The sequence below is a fragment of the Manacus vitellinus genome, unplaced genomic scaffold, assembly GCF_001715985.3.
Source record: "Manacus vitellinus isolate BGI_N305 unplaced genomic scaffold, ASM171598v3 scaffold_3_pilon, whole genome shotgun sequence".
NCBI lineage: Eukaryota > Metazoa > Chordata > Aves > Passeriformes > Pipridae > Manacus > Manacus vitellinus.
The window spans coordinates 42,555,089-42,580,338 of NW_021940535.1; the positions used below are offsets into that span (position 1 = coordinate 42,555,089).

Sequence of the window (25,250 nt, forward strand, 5' to 3'; positions counted from 1 at the left end):
CCCACTGATGGGAACCCACACCCATGGCCCCAGCTCCCACAGGAATACCTTAATGACTAAATTACAGACTCCTTGTCTCAATTGTTGTTTTCTAGTCCTTCCAATATTGCAATGAAAAATACATAAAGAGCCCTGGGAAGCAGGTAAGAGCTCACACTTTTTGATTTAATTTACCTTCAAGGAAGTTTAAGTTTGTACACATCCAAGACAGGTAACAGGTCTTGCTTGCCTTATTGGGTAAGACTGGGGCACTCTTCTGGTCAAGGAGAGAATGAAGACAGACTCAAAAAGGCCAGGCCTCCTGCTTCTGGAATGCCTGCTGGCATCACTGCTCATGGCCTCCCTCTAAAACAGAGCAAACCCTGAAGGGAACAAGCAATGTGCTACATTCTGTGCACTAGATCAACTTTCAAAGCATAAGTGTCAGCAGATCATCCATACCCTTCCACTGACAGTTTCCTCTTGATTAGTTCTAGCAGCACCTCACTCCATGTATGTCATCACTCTGAGGGAGCCAAATGCCTGGCCCTGCTTAAAACAAATCCCATGAAACACGAACTGGCTTTAAATCTACAGGTGACTACACAGTATCATGACTTTCAGACATATTTTTTTATTCTCTCAAACTCAAGTTTTGATGACCATGAATTCTATTAAGCTGATGGCTAGAAAGAAGAAAGGAAAATGGATCCTTGCATAGGGTTTTTAAGAAAACAGACCAAGTATGTCTTTTGAAACTCAACTGAAACTGTTCAACATAATGTGAAAGACTACCAGAGAAGCAATACACTTTATACCATATATACCTAGTAAGTTATAGATTATATAACCAACACTAAAAGACAGGCAACAGCATGACCTGTCAAGATTCAAATCTGCCCTCAAACCACTCCTCTTTACTGACTGTTCACAGCTACACGGCCACTGTTCTCAGCTGCTGGAAAAACTCAGTTTGACACACATGAGAACCACCAGCTCTCACCAAAAGGTGATAAATACAGTGTTTGCCATTCAATGATTATGTTAAGAACACTGCCTCTTTCAGATGAGAACATGCCTAACAGTCTCCTTAAGTATCCATTGCTCCTGTAAATACCAATTTATCAAGTGTTTGGTTGGATAAGAGTCAGACTGAAAGAACTGATGCCTTGGCTATACAGACACTGGAAAGTGTTTTGTCCATCCTACATTACTTTCCAGAGTACTAAAATACATGATTTTCTGTTCCTGGTATACAACACCACATCAAAAATTAGGAGAGCAAAATTTACAGAACACCAGTGTATGATTTTATCTCAGTGGAAGAAAGGACACACAAAGCTAGACTAGCCCTCCTCAGTATGAAATACCAGAGGAGATTTCCCGCTAGTCAGAAGCCCTAGAAAGGGTTCCCCATACACCAAGTTTGCCAGTGGTTCAAGTGTAAAGTTTGTACTTGATATTGTAATAGACAAGTAATGCATACTCCTATCACCTTCTCCAGCTGAGGAGGAACTATGGGGTTAGTGCAAGCTGTTTGTTACTCCAGCCAAAGCAACCAAACAAATGAGTATTTCAGTTTTGCTTAAATCACCACTTATAGCTTTGAGTGGTGGGCCCCAAAGAAAGCGCAGAAATGAAAGGTGGAAGTAATTCCCAAACTATTAGAACTGTTTCAGAAGTGAACTTTTGGCTTGCTTCATACTACTTCTGAGGTTTAGTCCTTCACTTCTCAGATGCATATGGAAGGCTGGGCTTACTGGGAAGACTAAGGGAGCTTTCAAGTCTTGTGCTGTGCTCCTGGACAGCTGGTGGGAGCAGCACCAACAGATGACTATGTCAGATGCACAGCTTCTCTGAGTACTGTGACACGATTCTTCCTCAAACACGTGACAAGTAATCATCAATACTGAACTAAACAGTAATCTTGTTCATTAACATATGCACATTTAAGCTATTTTAAGATAAAGAACACAAACCCACAACTCCAGTACTTCAAAAAAGGAGGCCAACTAGCTATCCTCCTCATCTACCTCTTTACTTTTGCTGTGTGTTATTTTCTTCCCTTACTGATGCAATTGTAAATTCCACAGAATGGAGACAATAAGAAATGCACATCCAAGCTACACATGTCTGGTTACTTTTAAGATCATATTTATTCACCCTCCCTCTTTAAAACCACATACACACACACACACATACAGAGGTTCATCGAAGTCTTGCGTTGTTTTAAAATTATTATACCCAAACACTGTTTGGATCCTTCCTCTTCTTTTGCCTGACAACTTTGAAAAATGCTGTTTTCTTATTAGCTCAGAAGTGCAGTACAACTTACCATAAGCAAGTAAAGATAATTTCAGATTTGTAATAAGAGAAAATACTCAGCGAAAGAGCAACTGATTCTGGAGAGTATGTTTTCATACACTGTGATATCTCAGATTAATTAACTCTAAGTACTTACCATATTGTAGGGCATAGACAGTCTTAACATATTTATCTCAAGGTACAAAGAATTTATGCCCAAGAATCAATACTATGTTGCAACATTGTTTTTAAAATTAACTTTTTCTAAGGATAAGAATGATCTTCGAAGCATAACTGAAAGATATCAGCTTATAAAATGTATTTCTCTGTTGATCAATTTCTGTACTCTGCTTCTTATTTGGAAAAGTGATGTACTCATTGAAAGGCTTCTTAGAAAGTAATGATACTCTCTGCTTTGCAAACAGTTTCTTATGTTATGGTGACTTAAGTACCTTTCGTAGCTCCAGCAGCCCTGTGTGTATGAACACACTGAAATGCAGGTACACACTTTCCTTTCCTAGAATAAGACAATCAATCTGAAGACAAATTAAAACGTGATAGAAATACATTTTCAATTAGTACAGTAAGAATGATCAGTAACACTCAGTACTAGAGGTAACATGCATTTTGATATTAGACATGTATGAGACGTATGAAATCATTATGTTTCCAGAGTCAGCTGTACAGTTTCCTATAAACCAGCAGGTCATACATGTCAATAGGCTCATGACAAATAAATATCTTTCTCTTTTTACAATTTGCCTCTCCTGTCAATACCCTTTAGCACTTAGTATTTTGAACTGACACTTGCCAAAGGTATTTGTTGCCAGGCTGAAGCACTACACCATAAGCTGCATCCCTGTGTGCCAGCAATGATTTCAGTGACAAAACCCAGCTACAGAGGTCTGAATATTTGCACTACTTTTTTCCTTAGGGGGAAGGTGTGACTTATAAAGTAGAATTCAAAACGTTTCCCAGTTATAGCCACATTTCCCAAGAGGCACTGAAAAGACCCAGTTTGTGTGTAATTATGAAAGACACTGTCGGGGGATGCCAACTGCACTGAAATATATGAATGTTTTTAACATGCTAAACATGTCTCAACTCAGCAGCATGCTTATCTGAAACCCAAAATACTACTTTTGATGGTTTAGCAATGCAAAAATTCAGAGATAAGGTAATGCTAAAACCTTGCACGTTTGGGCTAGAGCAGTGAAGTTCTTGTGTTGTCTCCGAAATGATTCTGAAAATAAAATTTGTCAAGTCTTTTTCAGAATCAGCCTTAAAATTTTGCTACTGCAATCTATATTTAAATAAACCTTTTATTAACCCTTTTATGAAGAAACAAGCTTAAAATCTGTTGACTCATAAACAAGATACAAGACAAAACACATTTGTTTCCAGAAGCTTTGGTTGTCACTGTTTGTTTTCTGGAGAAATGACCTGATGATTCAACATTCAGGCAATATTTCTTCTCTTTTTTGTATTGTGTCATAGAATATGACCTTATTTTTGTTATAAGTAATGAACGATTTTTTAATGAAGCACAGATATGCTTGCTTCACACTGAAATAGATTAAAAGTCACTCCAGTCAAAATCTGTGCTAATGTGTCTCCTGTTTATTACACTTGGTGACACTTAACACTTTTGCTGTCTCCCAACACACAGAGACAACTCTAAACTAACACTTGAGACAATGACTTACTGCACCATATTATAATCAGTTAAAAACCCCTCACTTCTTTAAGACATAAATCCATGTAAAAAATCTGTATCTTAATGTAGTGGGATAAAATACCATAAATATGGAAGAAATGTTTACTGACCTTCATCATTTATTGCCCTTTATTCATCCTCAGCAAAATCCACATCAGAAAAACATAGTACCATTTCTTGATGCATTTCCTAGTTAATTATAGAAAGTTTCCTATATCCTCCAGATAACATATGAATGCAATGCCACTTAAGAAATAAGAGACAGCAATAATCTGAGGGTTAGAGAGAAACCTTTCATACAGTGAAGAACTAGAAAAACAAAAAAGGAAAAAGCTCCCTCCAAGGGATTTTTTTCTCTAAAATTAATTCTTGATCTGTGGACTTGTAGTAAGTGTTATCACACAATCTAAAAAAATATTGCAAATAGTATATATCTACATATATATTTTCATATGCACACAAATAAAATTTGGCAAAAATAGAACATTTAAAGTTAACTTAATATTTATCCTATCAATCATAATTGCAAGTATAGCCACGAGGAAGCTCTTTTCTGCAGCAGGGATTCAGTGTGTTCAAACTCTCAATGCTCTTAAACTCCAGTTACTTCCAGTGGTAGAGCTAGTACCTTATAAAATTATACTTGGCTTATGTGAGAGTGAACAGTCACCATGCCAACCCTGACGAACAATACAGGACATGAAACAGCCCGTGGATCTCTTGTCCCACCCAAATAGCTGGAAATCTAATTGGGGTAGAGGAAAACAAAACACAACCAAAACAACCATATGAGTCAAGAGGCTGCACGGGCTTATGTGGAAACAAACACAGGTACTGATCTCCGTGTAGTGTTTCTACCTAATACATTAGTGAAAAAAACAGTTTTCAGTTACCAGTCTGGTATATGTTTTCCCATTAAGAAGGTGGTTTCACAAGCCACTGAACTATATCTTTGATGTTTGTGATAACTATTCCTAACTGTTTGTGAACTACACTATTAAATCCCCTCAAGTGTCAGTTTATTTTCTCTTGTAACTTATTCCTACAGTGCGAGATTAACAGACACAGAGTAGGCCTTCAGGCACTAAGAATGTAAATCAGCCTAATCTCAAGAAAACAAGATGTGCACTTAACCATAAATATTTTTTTTATAATCACATCAAACATGACATACCTGGTATTCAGTTTTATATAAATTAGTTCTTACGTCAGATCTACTTCTGAGGTTATCCAAAACCCAAACACATAACATTATTTTTACTCTTCAGGCCTGAATAATATTTACAGACATTAATGCTATATCCAGCTCTACAATCATTCGAGACACATTATATAACTTTATTTTTTTATTTGACAAGCAGCAGTATCATGTTCGTCATTTTTTTTTACATTTTAATGTAGATACAATTATTAGGTTATCTGTCATATTACAATATTTAGGTTTTTTGTGTGATTTTTTTTTTTTTACTTTGTCTTAAGATACATTAAAAAACATCAACTGCAAACGTGAAAGGGGAGGGGGAAAAAAAAAAAAAGCATGGTACCCAACCAATTCATCACATTTCAGCAATACTTCACTCATTCTTTTAGTAAAGTTTTAAGAAATGTCATAATGACATGAGCTTGAAATATCTATAGGCATTTTCATTGACGCTCATGACATGGCACTGGTGATGTTGTAAACAGCAGAAAAACAGGGGCTGCCAAGTGACCAATTATGGAGGCACAGGCCTGCCTCTTCCCACAGGAACACACCAAACAGTGACAGCAATGATCTCCTTACAATCATACCTGCAGGATAGCAACATCATGCTACATAACTGTATTCGTCTGCAGAGGCCTGGCTTCGCTCTATGTACTGTTTGTCTATCAGAACTTCAATACACTTCTTAATCATGCTGATACTTGGGTTAAACCTAGCTCTTGATTGGCTGATTACCTGCAAAAGAAAGACATAGTTTTTGTGTTAGTTTTGGTTTTCACAGTCAAAAACTGCATCTAAATATTTGCTAAGAGCTTTAAGGCAAATTCAGTATGCTTTTCTTTTAAACACAGAATTAAATAACCCTGGAGTAGTCAACTTATAACAATCAAGAAAGCATCTTTATGCATTAGTGTCAGGACACTGACTGCTGAGCTCACTGGTTAGTTTGGCTGCATGTTCCCCAGATCTCTTCATTTCTCTTGCTTGCTTCATTTGTCACAGTACAAATGAACACAAATACCCATGTTAAAAATTAATCTAATATAAACACATCTGTTCACTATTATCATAGTGGAGTTCTGCTACCACTGATCTCCTTTCCTATACAATTGGAGACAATCAGGGTGAACCTCTATTCCTTCAGTCACTGAAGACAGATACACAATTTGGTGAGTTCCATCTGCCTAAGCTGGAACTTTGTAATACATGCAGTAAAAATTTATTTACTGTAAAAACAAATCTATATTTGCATTGTGGAAGAAACTACCACTGCAGGCAAAACTTTAGTTCTCTTGATAGTTCTCAGTTTTGCTCATTCTCCTGTAGAGAAGAAGAGGAAATCGTGAGTAGTAACAGATCATGCAAATCTAGAACTTGAAAAATTTTTTAAACAAAATATCTTACTACTCAAATGTCACAATATATTTTGCCTGTAGTTTTGAATTTCTTCTGTAAAGAAAGTGATCTTTATTTCAGCTGGATTTCCTGTTTTCTTTACAACTTCTCACAGTTGGCTTTGTCCCAGCTCTAGAGTTTGCTGGAGCCCTCTGTGAGCCAACAGAACTCACCAGGTGGAACTCACCCAGCAAAGCAAACAAAAAGCTCAAAAGAGCGAGTTTTGTTGGGCTTGCAGCCAAGGGTCTGGTACGTTCCACAGCAGCACAAATGAGGAGAAAGCGGGTGCTAACAAACTAATACATCTGCTCAGGTTTCACCTAACTTCAGCCCTACACTCAAACTGATTGTCATCATCATACTTCATGTATTTACTTAGGACAGAGAGAACAAAAGGGTTTGTATTGCTAAGGGCTTTTTCTGATTTGTTTTTGTTTCCTCAAAGGTAATACAAATAAGAAGGATAGACAGAAATACCTATGGTCAGAATAAAAACTTTTCTGGGAACGACTGCACTGACCTTTCCCCTCCACTACATCCATGGACTTACTTGTTTTATGGGAAAAGCTACCTCGTCCTGCAGGCACTGCAGCATAGAGCTAGAATTGAAATTATCAGGGCATATCTAACACAATTAACAATTCAGACAAAGACCATTTGCTGACATATATAGGTCTACCAGGGGCCTGGACTGTTTTCTTGGACACCTCACCCTAAACAAAATGTGTGGGGCTGTAGTCTAACTGTTAAAATCAGAGCCAACTACATTAAGGTTAGGAGTCTCTCAATCATATATCTAACAACAATATAATCCTACCCTTATAGCTAAAAAAAAGTAATGTTAATGAGGTGAGAAAATATTAACTCTTTGTAGTACACAGACTCCTTCTAAAAAGATTCATTTGTATTCAAGAAGTCAGACAGGAAAGTTTAAGTGAATACATTATGCATGTACATAAACAGCATGATAAAAGTAACAACGTCACCAGAATTAGTAACAATATTGCAACTTTACTCACTACTTAGTTTTTAACTGAGTAACTATCAAAATATCTCCCTTTCTTGAAAAGCTAAAGAAAAGGCTCCTGATGCTAATAGACTATTCTGCAAGACCACTGCAAGAGCAAAAGACAGCAGAGGCACATAAGATAGTGGCCCTTCCATTAAACAAAGGAAGAAGCAACCAGAAAGGATTTGTTTCCAAAACATAAAAATTTGTAATCTATTTCAGCCTTATGAACTGGTGTCAAGAAAAGTACATTTTGGAATCTTTTTCTAATAATTTGAGTGGGGAGAAAAATATTTTCAAAGACGAAACAAGGCTTGCCTTTCTAGTTTTATTTGTAAATTCTTACAGGACTTCATCATAACTGCATGGATGATTTAAATAACAGGAAACCAAACAGCCAAAGATTTTGAGAAGAATCAGGACCTATGGTGCCTTACCTTTTAGATATTCAATCTAAGAGTAATTGTGTACAAGCACTACTTCAATATCCAAAACTTTTAAGATATCTCACATTGCAAGTTCTGGGCTTACAAACTCTCTGTACCAGCTTATTTTTTTTTTAAGAAATAAAAATTAAATGGTGGGTGTACTAAACTATTTCCTCCATCACCACAAATTACTCAATGCTTCTCCACCTCCATCCTCAAAACGGTTGAATAAAGCAGGAATCTTTATTCCTCCTCCCACCAGTCTGCTCTGAGGCTTCCAGCAAGGCTCAGGGACACAAGAGTGAACTAGATTGAAGAAAGAATGCCTTGGAAGGTTGAGAAAACTAAAACTGGGAACCGGCTGGTGGGAGCAAAGGTTGGAACAAAAAATACAATTAGGCAGGAGACCGACAGATGGAAAAATGGGAGAAAAACCAATGACATAGCACTACCTTCCCAGCCAGCCTGTGACAATTCACAGATCATTAATCCAGAATCTAAAAAATCTAGAGAACTGTACCACCTAATGGAAAAGGGAGGTTAAAAAGTGCATGTCTTCATACTCAGACAACTTTTAAAATTTAAGCCATGTATTATAAGAGCTAAAAATTGGCTAGGTGCTTCTGTGCAAATTCCATACTTAGAATATCCATACTCAGGTTTTCAACTGTAACTATAGCTCTGGCAACATTTCGTATAGGATACAGTATCTGTTAGCATAGAACCAGCCAAGAGGAAAGAGCAAGCACTTAATGTTTTAGTGGTAAGACACATTTACAAGACTGAGGGATCCCAGCTGGTGCTCCAGTACTGCAGTTCAAAGCAGATCCCAAGAAAATCCTCACTAATTTCACTGGGGTATTAGTTTCAGCACAGGAGAGTTCTGTGGTCAGATGTTTTACCCAACTCTCCAGAAGATTTTCATCAAATCAAGTTGAAGAGGAGGACTTTCTCTTACCTCCTGAATTAGAGCATTATGTCGCAACACCTTACGTGCTTTCATGATACGGACTATAGCAGCTTGGAGATACATTTTTCTGTCTTCATCTACAGCACTTCTGGTCTGCTCCATCTCCTGGGATATAGCAAGAACATTAATGTTTAAAATATAGTACGACTAATAAACACTTCATAAAAGGATCTGGAACCTACACATTTTACTTTACTAAAAGTGGTCAACTAATACAAAAATGCAGGAGAAGTTCAATTCCAGGCAAAGTAGTTCCATAAATCAAGAATATGAGGTTTCTTTAAAGTCAGTAGGAAGGTAGGACAGGCATCCCAACCACCAACTCTGCTAGGGAGAAAGGCAGGTAGAATTTACTATAATGTATTGAGTTTGGCAGCACATACATATCTTGCACAAAATCCTATGTCTTAGGAGATACAGGATTATCAACACAGGAGTTAATTTTACTTGCCGAAAGACAAAAATCATAGGAAAATATTTGATTGGTTCTGCTGTTCCTGGAATAAGTTGCTTCTGCAAACACCACCAATAAAAAAGTCTCATGAGATAACACCACCAACAAAAAAGTCTCATAAGACAAGCTAAATGTCAATCCCTTTTGGTACATTTTGTTTATCTTTTCCTTCTGCCTTCTTGTTCCCTATTTTATCTTCTCCTGCCTGTATTTTAAGTACAAAAAAAATTGCAGTGCTTAAGTTTTAAACTCACACAATTTCTTTATGGTTATGTAAATCTTACTCGGTGAATCTTACATCTGCTTACACCAGACTAACACAATAAATTCCATTTTAGAGAAATAAGTTTCTAAGCTGTTTGAGCTAGAAACACCAAAGAATACTCACCTGTGGTGTGTCTTTCTGCATTGATGTTGTAATTTTAAATTTTGTTCGTTTACTGCTGAAGTTCATATTTAATGAAAACGTAGACTCTGTCTCTATGTCTTCCTGCAATAAAGAATCTCTTTTAAAAATCAGAAAGAGAACCAGAAAACGGTAGCAATTTACTTTGAAAAGTCACAGTTAGGGTCTTACATACATACAAACAATTTCAGATTTGTAGTTGGAAATTCTAAAATGCCACTTGAACCAAATCAATTTTTTGAGCTACAGTTTAACTAACCTAGAAGTCGTCTACTTCAGAAAACACTATGAAGAATTCTATCATACATTAATTTTGTTAACAAGTCAATATGATTAAAGCAATTTCTTTTTTAATACTTTGACATCTTATTTAGTTGCAAGCACTCTCCATTTAACTCATTTTCTTCCTGCAGAGAAAACAGGATTTGCATTTATTTATGGCAGAACGTCGAGAAGGAGCTGTTGCTTTTACAATTATTACTAATGTTGTCTCCCAGAATTTAAGGAAAAATATCTAAGTATTTTTTTTAATATTATAGCAGAAACAGCTGAAAAACTGCAGCATCTGTGTGTTTCTAATTTTTTCCTGTCAGAATCTCAATTTTTTTCCACACATAAAAGTCCATTTCTTTCAATAAATGGTAACTACTCCTTGCAATCAAAACACCTTTACTTTCAACTAACAAGATAACTGGATTGATCTTTGCAGTTTCCAGGCAAGAGTCTGTAGAAGTACTAGCAATTTCCAGCAGAATACAGTTACTGGACTTCTGAGACCTTATAATGTTGCCAAACTGTCTGAAGGGCAAATATTTTAGTAAACACAGTCAATATTTAACTAAATATGCACTCAAAACAGTATTAATTCTAATTTTATATTCTGCAACAAATATTCTTTGCTAAAATAAAAATAAAACCAGGACACCAGGTATAGTATAGAAATTTTAACACAAAACAGGAAAGACCAACAGCTTTAAAAAAATAAGCTAACAAAAAATAGGCTAACATTAAATTTTAGCATTATTCTCCTTACACAGTTGAATATAAACCAAAATAAATTGTGTATGGAGCATGAAATTAAAAAGCATGATTCTAATGGACAAATACAGATTTTGCCAAAAGCTGCTTGTGGTGTTCACCTCTCGCCCCTCTGCTTCTCTCCCTGATCCTCCTGGTGGGGGAGTGAGCAAATAGTTGTTGGGCCTTGGTTTCCATCTGGGGTGAAACCACAACACTCAGATATACAGGTTAAGAGAAGTTTGTATATTGAATTCCACTGCTTAAGCCACTAAAGTTCATTTGTTTATTTAATAAGTAATCTGATAGGCTGTCTACAAATCTGCTATCGCATTACTGGAGTGAGTGCAAAGAAAACAGAAATAGCAAAGATGCTTGAATACAATAGTTTGGAAGGCAAAGAGCTAGAAAATGCAGTGGTAAACATTAAAGGGTGAAAGGGTTGGAAAGCTGTATCATTCCCTCTTCAATAACATATCCTTAAAGGAACTGGGCAAACCTTATACAACAGACATAAGTAAAGATAAATCCTCTAAACAATGGGCAATTTCCTAAGATAATGAAAAGTTTCACTGTTTTCTTTAATAGCTCCCAGTGTTTTATTTGACTCATGGTTTAACAGACATCTTCCCAGCTATTGTTCCAACCTGAGCTCATTTCTAGACATTGGAAGCAAGTCCTATGCTTTAGCCAAGCATCAGATCTTCCTTGTAATCTCACTTCCCATTTCTTAAAATTTTCCTGCCATCAGAGCAGCTTTAGAATTATTCTCAAAAGCGAACTGAACAGCTTATCTCTGTACCTTCTGTCTGATACTGTCTGAATAGTGGGCTTTCTGGGCTAGCTGGAAGCCCATGCTAATGTCTGTACAGGATGCACAGGCACTTCTGTCATGTTTCTTACTTAACAGACCTCTGTGTCCTTCGCTGTATGGGAAAAAGGGTAACTGGTTTCACAAAGGCCATACAGAAGGACGAGACAGTCAGAAACAGAACCTTTATCAACCATTGCCTTAATCACAAACAAAGCTCAGATATTACTGGAATTCCATGAAACTCCTGGAATGATAAGTTTGGCAAAATGCAGCCAAAACCCTCCTTGCTCTCTTTCCATCTCCTGTAATCTGTCAGCAAGGAAGAACCCCGTTGCTGTTGCTTTCAGTCTCTTAATCCCACAAATATCTTTTTAGGATAGCTGTAAGATTCTGGTTTACAACTCAGGCTCCTTCCCCTGATTCAATACAACTTCAAAAGTGGTGTATTCCCCTCCAACAGTGGTGAGTCTAAAGGCATATGTATGAAATGCAACAGAAGCAATAAACAGTCCCAGCTTTATTATCTGTTCAGCAGACCATGCTGCTGTAGGCATGGAAAGCCTATATGGCAGACAGTCTACTTCCTCCTATCTCTTTCCTTAAAAATACATATTTATAATTGTTCACAAGGGTCAATAATACAGTTTTGAGACTAAACAATGAATTATTTTATATTAAAACAAGCCCTCAAGAAATATCAGAATGACAAGACTGAAAACGTGAAACTCTTGTATATCATCATGGCATACCTTGTCTGAGTCATGGTTTATCATTTTGACATCAAGCAAAGATTTGATGGTTTTTGTCAGTTCCTTCTCATTCATTTGTGTGCTGTCCTGAAGCTCCTTGTAACTGACAGTCTCACTGTTGTTGAAGGCAAGCAACACTGCCATTTGGTATGTTGTGACCATGGCTACATAAGGTTTGCACAAATAGTTCATTTTTACTTCACCTGTAATGATACAACAGTATTTTATAAACTGATGGAAGGTGCTGAAAAGTCATCTGAAGTTTAACTACCAGAACTCCTCACACATTTCCAGACATTTAATTCAAGCTTCCATTTTACACTTGAAATGGGATGATGACAACTGGTGTTGTGAATTCACAGTTACAGAATGTGATCTACAACAAAAAAACCCCTCTGACTAACTATGAATACCAGAACAATACTGTTTTGAATAATGCAAAATAATTTATAATAATAATAAAAATAGAAATTCCAATTAGATTTCATAACATTATATTGTTGTATGCTAGTCTGGTTTTTCATCTCCATGTAATATGCTGTGGTGCTCAGTCGTTAAAGCCTGATACTGAAAGCATTTGAAATAAAACATGATTTACTGACACTTACTAAAATAAACTATAATTTTATATATATCTTCTAAGATGTTAACATGTACTCCCATATAGTAAATATAAATATTTGTTTACTTAGATACTCACATACCTGATTAAAATAGTATAATATGCATTCTTAAAATTATTTCATATTTATCTAAGGGACAGCTATACTACAAAAACAATTCCAGGTCAATTGTTATTAACTCAGCAGTTCTGTAGTTAAGAACATACAACTCTAGTTTTACTTGGATTTAATAAATCACAGGCAACACATGCAAGTTTACAAAACATAAGTTTTGGAAATACTATGTAGTAAATATTAATTTATAATGCAAAATAATGTGTTGACTTTATAGGCAAAATATTGTTCCAGCTCCACAGTCTGTTGCCATTTGAAAAGGACTTCTAGCAAATAACTGTCAGTTGTATAGATCATAAGTTTAGCAAAGCACTTGTTTTTACCTGTACAAAGATAATGTAACCAAGTAAGCTTCCTTCCACTAAAATGCTGACTGTAAAATAATTCAAACTGCAAAACAAAATGAACTTCAATTAGTCACACATGTAACTACTTATAATAGTTTATTATCACCCTACCACCCTAATGAAGAAATACTGGCTTTATGTTCACCCTACTGGATGCAAACATTGCAGATCAATTCATGACAGCATTTTCCTTTGGAACATGCCGATGATTGAATCCTGATAAGGTCCACCTCTGGTAATGAGAAAAACTTAAGCAGATTCAAAGAACCTTTACCTAAAACGGGATCAAACTCTCTAAACCCCCATAGCCAACACTGTGTACACATCAGTTTGGCTTATTCCAATTTGGTCTGGCAACTCTGATTAACATTGAAGGAAAACACAAAACCAGGAACTTTTGACCTCTTTAAGAATCGTGTTTCTCCACCCACAAGCTTGCACAGTATGAATACCAGTATATGTACACCATTCAGAGAAATATATATTTACAGGAAGCTCCAGCAGTCTCAGAAAAAGCTGCTAAACAGCTTGCCCAGTTATTCACATATTTTGGAGTGCAATTGCAAAATGGTTTTTTTCTTTCTAAATCCTGGTCAGAATCCTGAGAGAATTCTCTCTCTATGGGTCAAATGATGAAACTTAACAGTAAATACATTGTCAGACAATTTTCAAAGACCCCCCTAAAGTCATATTCTATTGCCTTAGGAAATTATAATTTAGGGCAATGACTCTAGCTATGACTAAATTTGCTCCTTTAAACTGGCAAAACAGTGAAATTAGGCAAGCAACCCAGACTCTAAGCTGCTTCTGATACAGAAGCCTGTAACAATTTTCCAACTGAGACACAACTGACAATACTCCTACTTTGACCTCACAAAGAACAGGAAAATCTCATCAGTCACCTTCTGGTGACTGCATAGTATGGATTGGAAACTATTATATTGCTAAAAGTGCCACCTACTAGAGGGGAAATATAGCAGAATAAATAGTTCTAAAACTCAGTAGCAATATGTGAAAAAGCTCCCTCACCACAGAAACAGACATTTACCATTATAATTTACATCAGATAGTAAATTAAGGTATAAAAACTGCTTTTAAAAATCTGTTATGTCCAATAATACAAAATTTTTATTGCGTAAATTGTACTTCACCATTAAATACACTTTAAAAAAGATCAACACACATTGTACAGGTAACATTTAGAATACAATAATACAATCAAAACCAACAAAATACTTACCTCTACAAAGTAGAAATCATCATGTAAGAAAAGAATATTTGACCAAAGTAAAACCTTTATTGCTTTGAGAAATCATAAAATTAGCCTTAAAGAAGTTTGCACAAAGCTTGATTTTGTAAAGCTCCTATGATATACAGGACAAACCCCCTGTATTTGCATCTTAATCTGCTATTATATCTGTTCATATTTAATATTAGAAACAGAATCTTCTTTTCTTTAAATATTAGGAATTGGTTTTAAAGAAAGAACCAACCTAGTTGGTTTAATTGTATTTATTAACATCTCCCTCAGCAATCACAAAGTGTAGAAGAGAGATGTTAAAAATAAAGAAAAGCTATGCAAATACATACATAAATTCAGTAAGGTATTTGAGTGACCCTTCCACATTTCCTATGGACTGGAAACAGGATATCCACAATTTACAAACAAAACGAAGCAGCTCAGGTTTTTCTCTGTTCGAGTGATGATCTTTTATTTGGAGTTATTTTACATTTTCCACATGTTTACAAGAAGCCTCCTACTAACCTACCATCTGTACACTTTTTTCCAGTTCCTGAGGAATTGCAAATGTAGAAGAAGGAGCCTGAGTTAGAGGCCATGCACCAGCCTAAAGATATGGGGAAAAAATAAAAGCATTAACATTTTCAGACAACATATACATTAAGAAAAAAATAATACTCTTACACAGATCTATAGTGTACATTATGTCATAAGACAATCAATTGATCCCAGAAGTTTTACTGCTCATTTTTTACTGCTCCTTATGCACACCCCAGTGAGGTATTAACTGAAGTTGAAAGCACAAGACATTTTATATCACTACTGTTTAGTGAGCTACTGGGTTAATTTTAAAAAGCAACACTAGAAAAATAAATATTACCCTACAATAATCATAAGGCATCAGTTTCCATACAAAGAAGCATTCACAGTTAGAAAAATTGTTCATTTGTTATCAAAACATAAAAAATAAGCACAAGTAACTCAGTAGTAATAAACATACATTAGTACCTGTAGAACATATATCTGAAAGCTAATTCCCAAATCTATAATCGTGTCCTGGTTTTTGATAAAGTTGTTGAATTTATTGTTGAGATCAGCACTAACACTCATGTCTGTATACATTCGGTGGAGCTTGCTGGTAAATTCATAACCACAGGCTTGCTGTGAAGAAATATTGTAAGAGGTTTCACAGTGAAAACAGTCCTTATTGTATAAATTATGCCCACTCACTACTACAGTATGAAAATCTAGTCAGCAGAAGTGTTGTTACATTTACAGAAAACACTAGTTACAATAGAAAACAAACACTGTAAAATAAAATTACCAGATTTATCTTAGTTTCACTCTATACACAATGATCTACATGAACAATGTTATCCTATAAAACTGAAAGACAGACATGGTCTATGAAAGTCCTTGGTACTTTTATAATGTTAATATGAATTATTTGAACCCATCTAATAAAACTACCCAAAACCTTATAAAAATCTCAAATGCCTAGATGATACTTAGCCATATATCTTTCACAGACTACCAAAAAACTAGTTGTTCCTTGTAGCTATTGGAAACAGACCTACTGACTGATAAGTTACCTCTGGCACCCTCTGCTGCTCCCTCTCAACACTACATATTCCTTTGTTCATTCTGTGTTAGAAGAATATTACGTTACCTTTAGTTTATTTATCATGGCTTCTTCAGAATCCATAGACATAGACAAACCATGAATTAATCTTTTTGCCAACATTCTGGCATAGAACTGCATTGGAAAAAAAACCAGATATGAGGATGTTAAGAAGCATAATCACATGCTTCAAGTATGCTTTAAATGTAAGATTTTAACCTTTATTGAATATAAAAAGTTACCTTTTGGAATACATCTTTGTCATCAATGTATTTGAAAACAGTAATGAAACTTGTAAGTTTGTCTTCTACTTCATTCTCTGTCATTCCTTTTGCTGATTTCTTCAACAAGTTGTCACAGTACTTGGCCAGCTCAAATTAGAAAAAGAAAAATCAAACCCAAATCTACCTGTCAAGCTTGAGAACAAATGTATGCCAAGGTATTCCAAACTTCTACACAAAGTTCAAATGTGAAATAAGTCACAGTCTACAGTCTCACATTCTATTACAAGGTTGTATTCATGGGTAAACTATACATTGTACATCTGCAGAAAATACAGTCTGTATCAAAAAACAGGACCATAACAACTCTGCACACCCACAAAACGTGTGTGTAAGTTAAACTGCTACTACTGAAATACACACCTGAGGGTGACCCAGTGTAAGAATTGGATATTCATGTGAGGGACCCTGTGCCAATTGATTTGACAATTATAAACAAGAATTCTTACTTTCTACTTGTATCACTTACCAACTCAGGTGCTTTGCAGATCGACTTGGGCTCCCTATAGTTAACTACTGATGTCAAAGCCTACATAAGAACATAGAGCAAAGAGAAAAATTGTAAATGACTTACACCTTTGTCTTTTATGAGATTTGAAGAAATCAAAAAAAAATGCTCAAGGCAAAGACCATCTGAGACACTATAAAACTGAATTACACAAAGGGGATCAAAAAAGAAACAACGAATAAAAAGGTTTCAATTACTGCCCTAGGAGAATTTGGTTGTTAAACATGTTTAAGTTGAGAGTTAAGTAAAAGTGGAAAGAGTAGAGGAACAGAAGCTAATTACAGAAAATGGGAGAACAAATCAAGTTCTGATTAGAAACTTTGCAGAAGTATGAAGATTTTTGAATACAGCAATATTATGGTGCAAAAGTATGGATGGAAAGAGGTTTAGGAATAATTGCAGATAAAGCAGATTTGAACACCAGCACAACAACAGTAGATTATATGGATAGCATGTATCTTGAACTGAAAAGCATATATGGTGTGCTCACAACAGTAAAAACTAAAAGTTCTTTTGGTTGTGGGATTTTTTGATAGACTAAAGAGGAGAAAAATATTGTTCAAAGTAGAAATTTGAAGCAGTACAGTACAAACAATATGGTGGCTAAAGAAAACCTGAATATGACAAAAAGAAAAGGAATAAGATAATGAAAGTTTAGAATGGAAAAAAAAATGTTAGAATAATCGAGTTTCTAAACCATACATCACATTTAAATTAACATTTTAAACTAACATTGAACCAAAAATACTGCGTGATTACAGTTCCCAGGAATTACAGTTCCTCTATGGAAGGAAAATATTGTTCTTATTATCAAGATGAACTGACAACCAACGTTTTTGTACAATACATCAACATTTCAAAACTTGGTAGTAGGTCTCTAGAATCCCTGTGAGAAAGGAATGCATGACTTGGAATAGGAAACTTTGAAGTTTGGAGCACTTTTTTGCAATAAAACTGGAGGCAGCAGTTTTTATCTCCACCATGAAAAATTAACGAGATCAATATTTTAAATATTTATTGTAAGAATGATCACTGAAGTGAAAAAGCGATGTATATGTAACAAAATCTAAGTTGCTATCTGCCAAAGGTAGTTGTCAATCTCGTGTTACTCCACCTTCTGGTACATGACGTTAATTGCAGTGGAGACAGAAATGTGTTTGGCACTGAGATAAGTATTTGTTTTAAAATGATAGTTATTTTCTCCATATCACAAATACAAATGGGTAACTACTATTGGTGCTATTATTGGTACCTTCTTCACTATGCCTTTTCATACTAACCTTGGCTGAAAATTATCAAAGCTTAGACTAGGACGCTGATTACAAACTGCAATTACTATAAACACCACAAAAGAGCAATGAACCATATGTCTACATCCCATGACAGGAAATTATAGACAGGAAAGATACTTACAATTAATAGTTAAAATCAATAATTATTATTATTAAACTTTATAAAAATTAGAACCGTTATGTTAAAATAAAAGAGCAGCAAGCCTCTTTCCCTAAATTTATTATTTAACTTCAACTGCAGCTCTCTCCTGCAAAAAGTTACCTATTGTGACAGTGATTGAAGTAATTTAAGTTTTCAGATACTCTTTGTTTAGATTTTTCAAGTTGACTGCAAATATTCTATGTAAGTAATACTAAAAGCACTCAGAGTCAAACATTATGTCAGGAAGCAAATTCAAGTTCAAATGCATTTAAGAATTACCAAACCTCCCAAACACAAGTTGTCTATTATCTGCACTTACATTTACACTAAATATGTCAGCATCCTTTTTGTCTTATGAAATGCGATGAAAAGAAAGGCCTTTCTTTCTGAAAACATTAAAGTATTAAAGTGGTTTCCTCTGTACATATCTTTCCCTCTAACACTGGCTTGTCTTTTGTTCCATTGCATTTCTAAGCTAGAAAAACTGCATAAAAACTCTATCTTTGAACATGTGTTGATGCTCTGAAGAATTCTGGAGAGGTTGAAGCAGGGTCCCGAATTTTGTTTTCCAATCCCTTGTTTACTTAAGTAAAAGTTACCTTGTCAAGGGCACTCATAAAGTGTTGATCACCATTCAAAACAGTGTTGATGAGTTGCACAAATTTACTATGTACTTCCAAAACTGACTCCACAAACTGAGTTGGCATCTAAAGGGAGGTAAATGAAACAGAAAGCAAGTTAATGAGAAAAGTAGTATTATCTACATATAAACATATCTACCTTAGTTGTAGATTTTTTCCTAATTACTCTTTTTTATAAAAGTTAATGCCACAGTGATTAAGACATTGAGAGGATTGGTTCTGCACTGCTGTACTCTCACACGACTGTTCTAGAGCATGTTTTGGAAATAAAAAGACCACGTTACATTTACAGTCCTGCTATCCAACATAGATTTGGGTCTATACTGTTCTCATGTCATCTAATTTTTTGGATCATACCCTAAAATCCTTTACTAGCCTTTCCAAAAACCATTAATGCTAACACATAAATACAGTAATCAAGCCAAAATGCAACTGAAGTAAGTAAACGGCTGCTTCTCCTACACACTGACTTCAGAGACACAAAATCTGGATGATCCCTTTACATTTTCCTCCATAGGCCAGTTATCAGTTGAATTTCATGCACTACGTTTTAGCATCCCACTGTGTATAGAGAGGACTGACAGGAGCTGGAGGAGCCCCTACAGAGACACTGTGAAATTATCTACATAAGGTTGTGAATTGTCACCACCCTCATGGCTCTGTATTTATTTCCCTGTGTAGACCCTGTAAGTTTGAAAGAATAAGCTCAATAAATCTACAAATAATATGAAAACAAAATATACTACTAAAGACTTCAGTCCACTTTCTGTATGCACACAGGAGTCACAGAAGAGTAAGCAGTCCTGTGCAGTCAATAAATTAGTGAATTTACAACAGCTTGTATTTATGTATTACTGTAGATACAAACACTGGATGGCCAAAGTCACTATCCTAAAGTGAGCACAGATCTAGACAGCAAGTTGTACACACATGTACAAATATAATGTCAAATGAAAGCTTGTTGTTTGTGTCTGAACAGCAATGGGAGAGGAACAAACATGGAATTGAGTAATTTAAATACATATGAACTGAAAATGCACTTTAGTAAAATAATTAAGCTAGAGTATTTTCAGAAACTACATAAAAATATGAGACTACAAAGCTATTAGTGAAAAACATCACACTGAAACCAGGGCAGGATGTCAAGTCTTTACAAATACTACATAATTAAACTAAATGGAATCACTGGTTCCTAATATACCAGAACAGCAAATGCCACTGACTTAAGAGAAACTCAGGAAAAAATACATACACAGAACAAAAGGACCTACTTGCCCTGACAGCATTTAACAAGCAACAATGAGAAATATCTAGCTGCAGTTGTTTCTGGTTAGATCACAACAATTAACTCTCAGGACAGACATGTGTCACACAGTTAACCACGCTGATCAGAGGTTACAAGTTATCCATCATGTCCCAAACTAATTTCATACAGACAAAATTGAAAAAAACCAGAATAGACTAACAGGAAAAGAGCAAACAATTAATCAAGACTGTTAATCAAATAGGTAATTTCAGTTGCCTGAGGAAACTCACATTTTCCTGAGAAAGATTGCTGGTTGCTCTAAGGCCCTCATCATGGATATGGTTTTGTAGTTCCTGAATCATATGAGGTAAACCACTTGACACAGCACGAAGCAGAGTATACATATTTGCCATGTCTGTAACAGAGATACATTTTTATAGAATATGGTTAGAAACACTGAAAACTGACACTTAATATAGTATCATAATTTCACACAGAATTTCTTAAAGACTGAAACGAGACTGTTTTGAAAAAAAAATTAACATACACTGGATCACTGACAAAATAATAAAAGTAAAGAGTAGGGCTAATACCAGTATTTACTGAGTCCTGACACTGTGACTAACTCACTCTTCCAATACTGCTTCTTTAGGAGAGAATCCAAAAAGAGAGGTGGGTTAGTATGGAGAAATACTGTGCCAGTGGTGGCTTGAAATTTTTCTCAGGTTAGAAAAGCTATAAATAAGCAACTGCTATTTTTATGATTTTCTTATTCCTCCCCCCTTCCCCTGCTAAAAAACAGATCCAAGCTCTGATCAAACTTGGAAAACACTCTGGAAACTGAACACTATTATTAGATACAATTTGAGTTTGGCTGTGAAAAAATAATTTGTCTCACATAATAGATACCACCTTCCATGCAAGAATAAGCATTCTTTCAAGGGTAAGAAGCATGTAGTAGTCATCAGGAAGACTTTTTTTCAGTCAGGTAGGGAATCTAATTATAAGAACATCTCCTTCTTTAAAAAGGATTTGGGACAAGAGGTCACAAAAGATTCAGGACAATAAAAAGTGGTTGTGAATAGAAGCCAAAATATTCTATAATCCTAACCTGTCAATTAATGATGAAGAAATCTGTAAAGACAGAGCCATTGGTTTACAAAGGAAAACACAAACATAAAATATGATCAATTCTACAGGACACAGGACTTCAGTGCGTTTTTAAGCTAAGACAAGGAAAGAGAAAGAGCACTGGCCAAAAGTAGGGTTGTTAACAGTAAAAAGAAGGTTTTGACTACATATTTGGAAGAATGAAAGTTAATTACATGGTAAAAGAAAACGTCATTCAGGGTTGAATTAGGATTTCTAGGTAAGTAACGTTAGCTGAAAGTACTTAAGTGCACAGAAGGCCATTGAAAACAAGATAGGAAATCCCAATGCTAAATGAATAAAACAAAAACCATTTTATGCTTTTTGTGACTACAGACTTACCACTTCTTTTCTCTTGTCTGATAATATTGTGACATTCTGCATGTAGAAACTGCAAGTGATCAGCTACCATCCTCTGCTGGCATTCATGAATCACTTTGCCATATGAGCTGGGATGCAAGTATTTCCGACACCTCATTTCTTCATCTTTTAATCTACCTAAAACCTGCAGACAAGTGTTCAAACTGAGAGCTGAAGAAATACTAACAACCAAAATAGAAACAGAATATACAGCACTATATGTATGTAACATGAAACACAAGAATAAGTAAAAATTACAAAAGAACGTGTGCAGGATGCCAAAAAATTAAATTTGCTCTTTTGAATCAGGCTATTGCTGAAATAATATAATCTACTCCAAATACTGACTAGCAGCTTTCAGTAGTTCTCAAAACTTCTTTTTCCCTTCAACTTTGTGACCAGTTTTCCCCCATTTCTCTTACCACGCTCCTTGCTCTTTCTGGAGAAAGTTTTATGACAATACCTAACTATAAGAGACTATAAGAACCACTTTACTGCTCCAAATCCATCTGCTTGTACATAAAACATCTGCTCAATAGGTACAGGAAGGAAATAGGCATCATAAAATAAGTCATATGAATGCTCACATAAAAGCACTTACATCCTGTGAATATGAGGGGAGTCTAGGGAGAGCAGTGCAGCTGCAGAGTGTTAACAATAGGCAAAATTAATCTGCATTGCTTTTGGTTTAGTTGAAGTCTTAGCCTATCCCTAAATTTCACCACAGGTGTGCAACCATTAGCTTATGCTCCTTATGGTTAAAAGCAATTTCACAGCCTTCTCCTCAACTTTTCTATACTAGTAGTGTGGACAGTATAGCACCAAGGACTGACTCCTAGTCTTGTATTAATCTTTGTTTTCTCAAACGAGGTATAAGAATTACAAGCTAAACTACTTGACTTTATACACCACACAGCAAAACAAAAGAAAATCCATCTCAGAGTATGTAATTTTTAATAATGCTCTGTAACAACCTAAAGTCTTCTTTAACCACTATGATGCAAAAACTCTCATCTTATGCTACTCCAAACTGAAAGAAAACAAGGAAGTGAAGAAGTAATACTGATCAACCTGATCTGTGTTTTATTTTTGTCTTTTTTTTTTTTTTACTTTACATGCTGCTAATTTATTATTTATTATGATATATTTTGATGCCAACCATCCATCCATAGCAAGGTTTGTAGTTTATGTTCAGATTAACCATGTCACCAAAAACTAATGCATGAAAGCATAACAAAGAACAACTATAACTGTAGAGGAAAACATGTATCATCAGTAAAATGATAATACTAGATTTTAGTTATTGCATGTGTACCAAAGAATGTCTTACCTTCTCCATGTACTGTGAGCAATTTGACTCTTGCAATAAATTTGAAGCTTCTTGTTTATAATACTCCCCTGTTTCATTCAGAAAAGGACACTCAAAAATTTCCTGATAAAACTAGAAGGGAGAATTTTTTTTAAAGGACAAATAATGCATATACTGGCTTAACATTCAAAATTAAAAACATAGAATCAGAAATATGTATCTACCTTTAGGGGGAATTTTTTCTTATACTGTTCAACATGAACAAAGGAGTTAATAACCCCATGGATTACTTTCTGGTTTGGGTCTTCTCCACAGCGATCACTGAAATAGGCAAAGCAAACATTTATGAAAATGCAGGTATCTTGTGTAATTCATCTGATAGCTGAATGAAATAAAATTGGATGAAAACATTTTCCAGTAAACTCCTCTGCTTAAATTGGCAAAATTGAAGAAGATTTATCTTAAAATAAAAAATGCACTCTTCTTTCTCTAATATACGTTTGAATTGTTGAGACAGTAATTCAAAAGCATTTACAGGTCATGAAATTTCCAAGTGTTTGCTAAGGATGTAAGTATTCCAAATTACATATTCTGAGCAAGTAGTTCAAAAGATACAGTAAGTTCCATCTTGTATTTGTAGCCTTTATTATATAGACTACCTTTACACTCTTGCCCCTGCCAAAAAAAATCCATAGCTTTTACCAGCATCACAGCAAGAAGCACGCTATTTTCTTTTCTGAATATCTACTATCCAACATGTAGATCTCAAGTGGAACAAATAACAGACCAGGTGCATTGTCACAATATTTAATCATACATCAGAAAAGGAAAACCTTACGTTTTCCAGTCAATTTATTAGCTTCAAACCAGGGAGTACAAGAAAATGTTATATTGAGTTCCATTCAGTTGAAAATAAAAGTAATTAAAACAAGTGTTTTGCATGCTAAAAACATTGGTGCTCAGTCCTTTGCAAAACTGGAAATAACAGACCCGCACTCAGAACAGCAGGGACTTTCTCTTAAGACATGAAAAGTTCTAAAAAAGACCATTTTTCATATGCACTTTGCAACAAAGTAAAAAAATATTCCCTAACACCTAAGGTGTTAAGTAGAACTAAAATATGATTTACAAAAGTATATTTACACTTAAGCATAAGCATTTGTAATTTCAAAGGTTTTTCTTTTTAAAATATGTATGTACACATATATGCATGTATATAGAGTAAGAACTTCTACTTTACCTAGACTGCACTAAAAAGACAAAATGAGTTCTCTATTAGAAACTTATGTTGGTATAGGAGAGTCATTTACATGACTGATTAAAAAAAAAGGTAAAGTCCATGAAAATATACATCAAACCCAAGCCTTACCATATACCCATCCTGGCTGGGGTGGTGTGGGGGAGAAGTAATTTTGCTCATGTCATTTGTTTCGGTTTGTAATTGAAAAAAACTCCAGAGGATGCCCATGAGCTGGGGAGATTTACCAGCACAGCCATACCAGCAGTCATTGTACTACACACATCAGACCATCTTCATACATTCACAACACTGTTAATTATGGGTATTGCTTTCAAACACAACTGCTGTCTAAGATCTGAAAACTTAGGCTCACGGTGGGTGTAAAGAACTAGCTCTCTAACAGATTATGAGCAGTGACAGTATGGTTTATGCAGCTTCATCACCCATTATAAGTGAACTGAACTGACAGGTTCCATCAGGGATGGTCTGATTTTTCCGCCCAGGGAACAGCAAGATTTCCTCTGGTTGTGGTAGCTGAACCAACAGAACAAATCTGAGTTTGGGTACATGTAATCACACCCTGCATCCGTGCCAACATCCCTTGACAGGTCTGGTTTACAATGGCAGAGGCAGCAGCACAGAATCATAGAAGGGAAGAAGTGAAACACCTGCCCTGGGCCTGGATGTAACT

General features: G+C 35.4%; 1 protein-coding gene across 2 annotated transcripts in view; it reads right to left on the reverse strand.

Moving 5' to 3' along the window:
- Positions 1-5,129: 5,129 nt before the first annotated feature.
- CUL2 (cullin 2) overlaps positions 5,130-25,250 on the reverse strand; it is a 45,543-nt gene continuing 25,422 nt past the window's right edge. For both annotated transcript variants that reach the window (XM_018075726.3, XM_029961827.1), the window contains 15 exons: positions 23,544-23,640; positions 23,341-23,451; positions 21,993-22,155; positions 20,792-20,916; positions 19,214-19,321; positions 17,142-17,201; positions 16,634-16,762; positions 16,440-16,526; positions 15,779-15,931; positions 15,300-15,377; positions 13,507-13,573; positions 12,447-12,649; positions 9,849-9,950; positions 8,995-9,111; positions 5,130-5,939 (listed from right to left, as the gene is read on the reverse strand). In XM_018075726.3, coding sequence (XP_017931215.1) covers positions 5,808-5,939; positions 8,995-9,111; positions 9,849-9,950; positions 12,447-12,649; positions 13,507-13,573; positions 15,300-15,377; positions 15,779-15,931; positions 16,440-16,526; positions 16,634-16,762; positions 17,142-17,201; positions 19,214-19,321; positions 20,792-20,916; positions 21,993-22,155; positions 23,341-23,451; positions 23,544-23,640 — 1,732 coding nt within the window. In that variant the 3' untranslated portion in view covers positions 5,130-5,807. The remainder of the gene's footprint in view (positions 5,940-8,994; positions 9,112-9,848; positions 9,951-12,446; positions 12,650-13,506; positions 13,574-15,299; positions 15,378-15,778; positions 15,932-16,439; positions 16,527-16,633; positions 16,763-17,141; positions 17,202-19,213; positions 19,322-20,791; positions 20,917-21,992; positions 22,156-23,340; positions 23,452-23,543; positions 23,641-25,250) is intronic.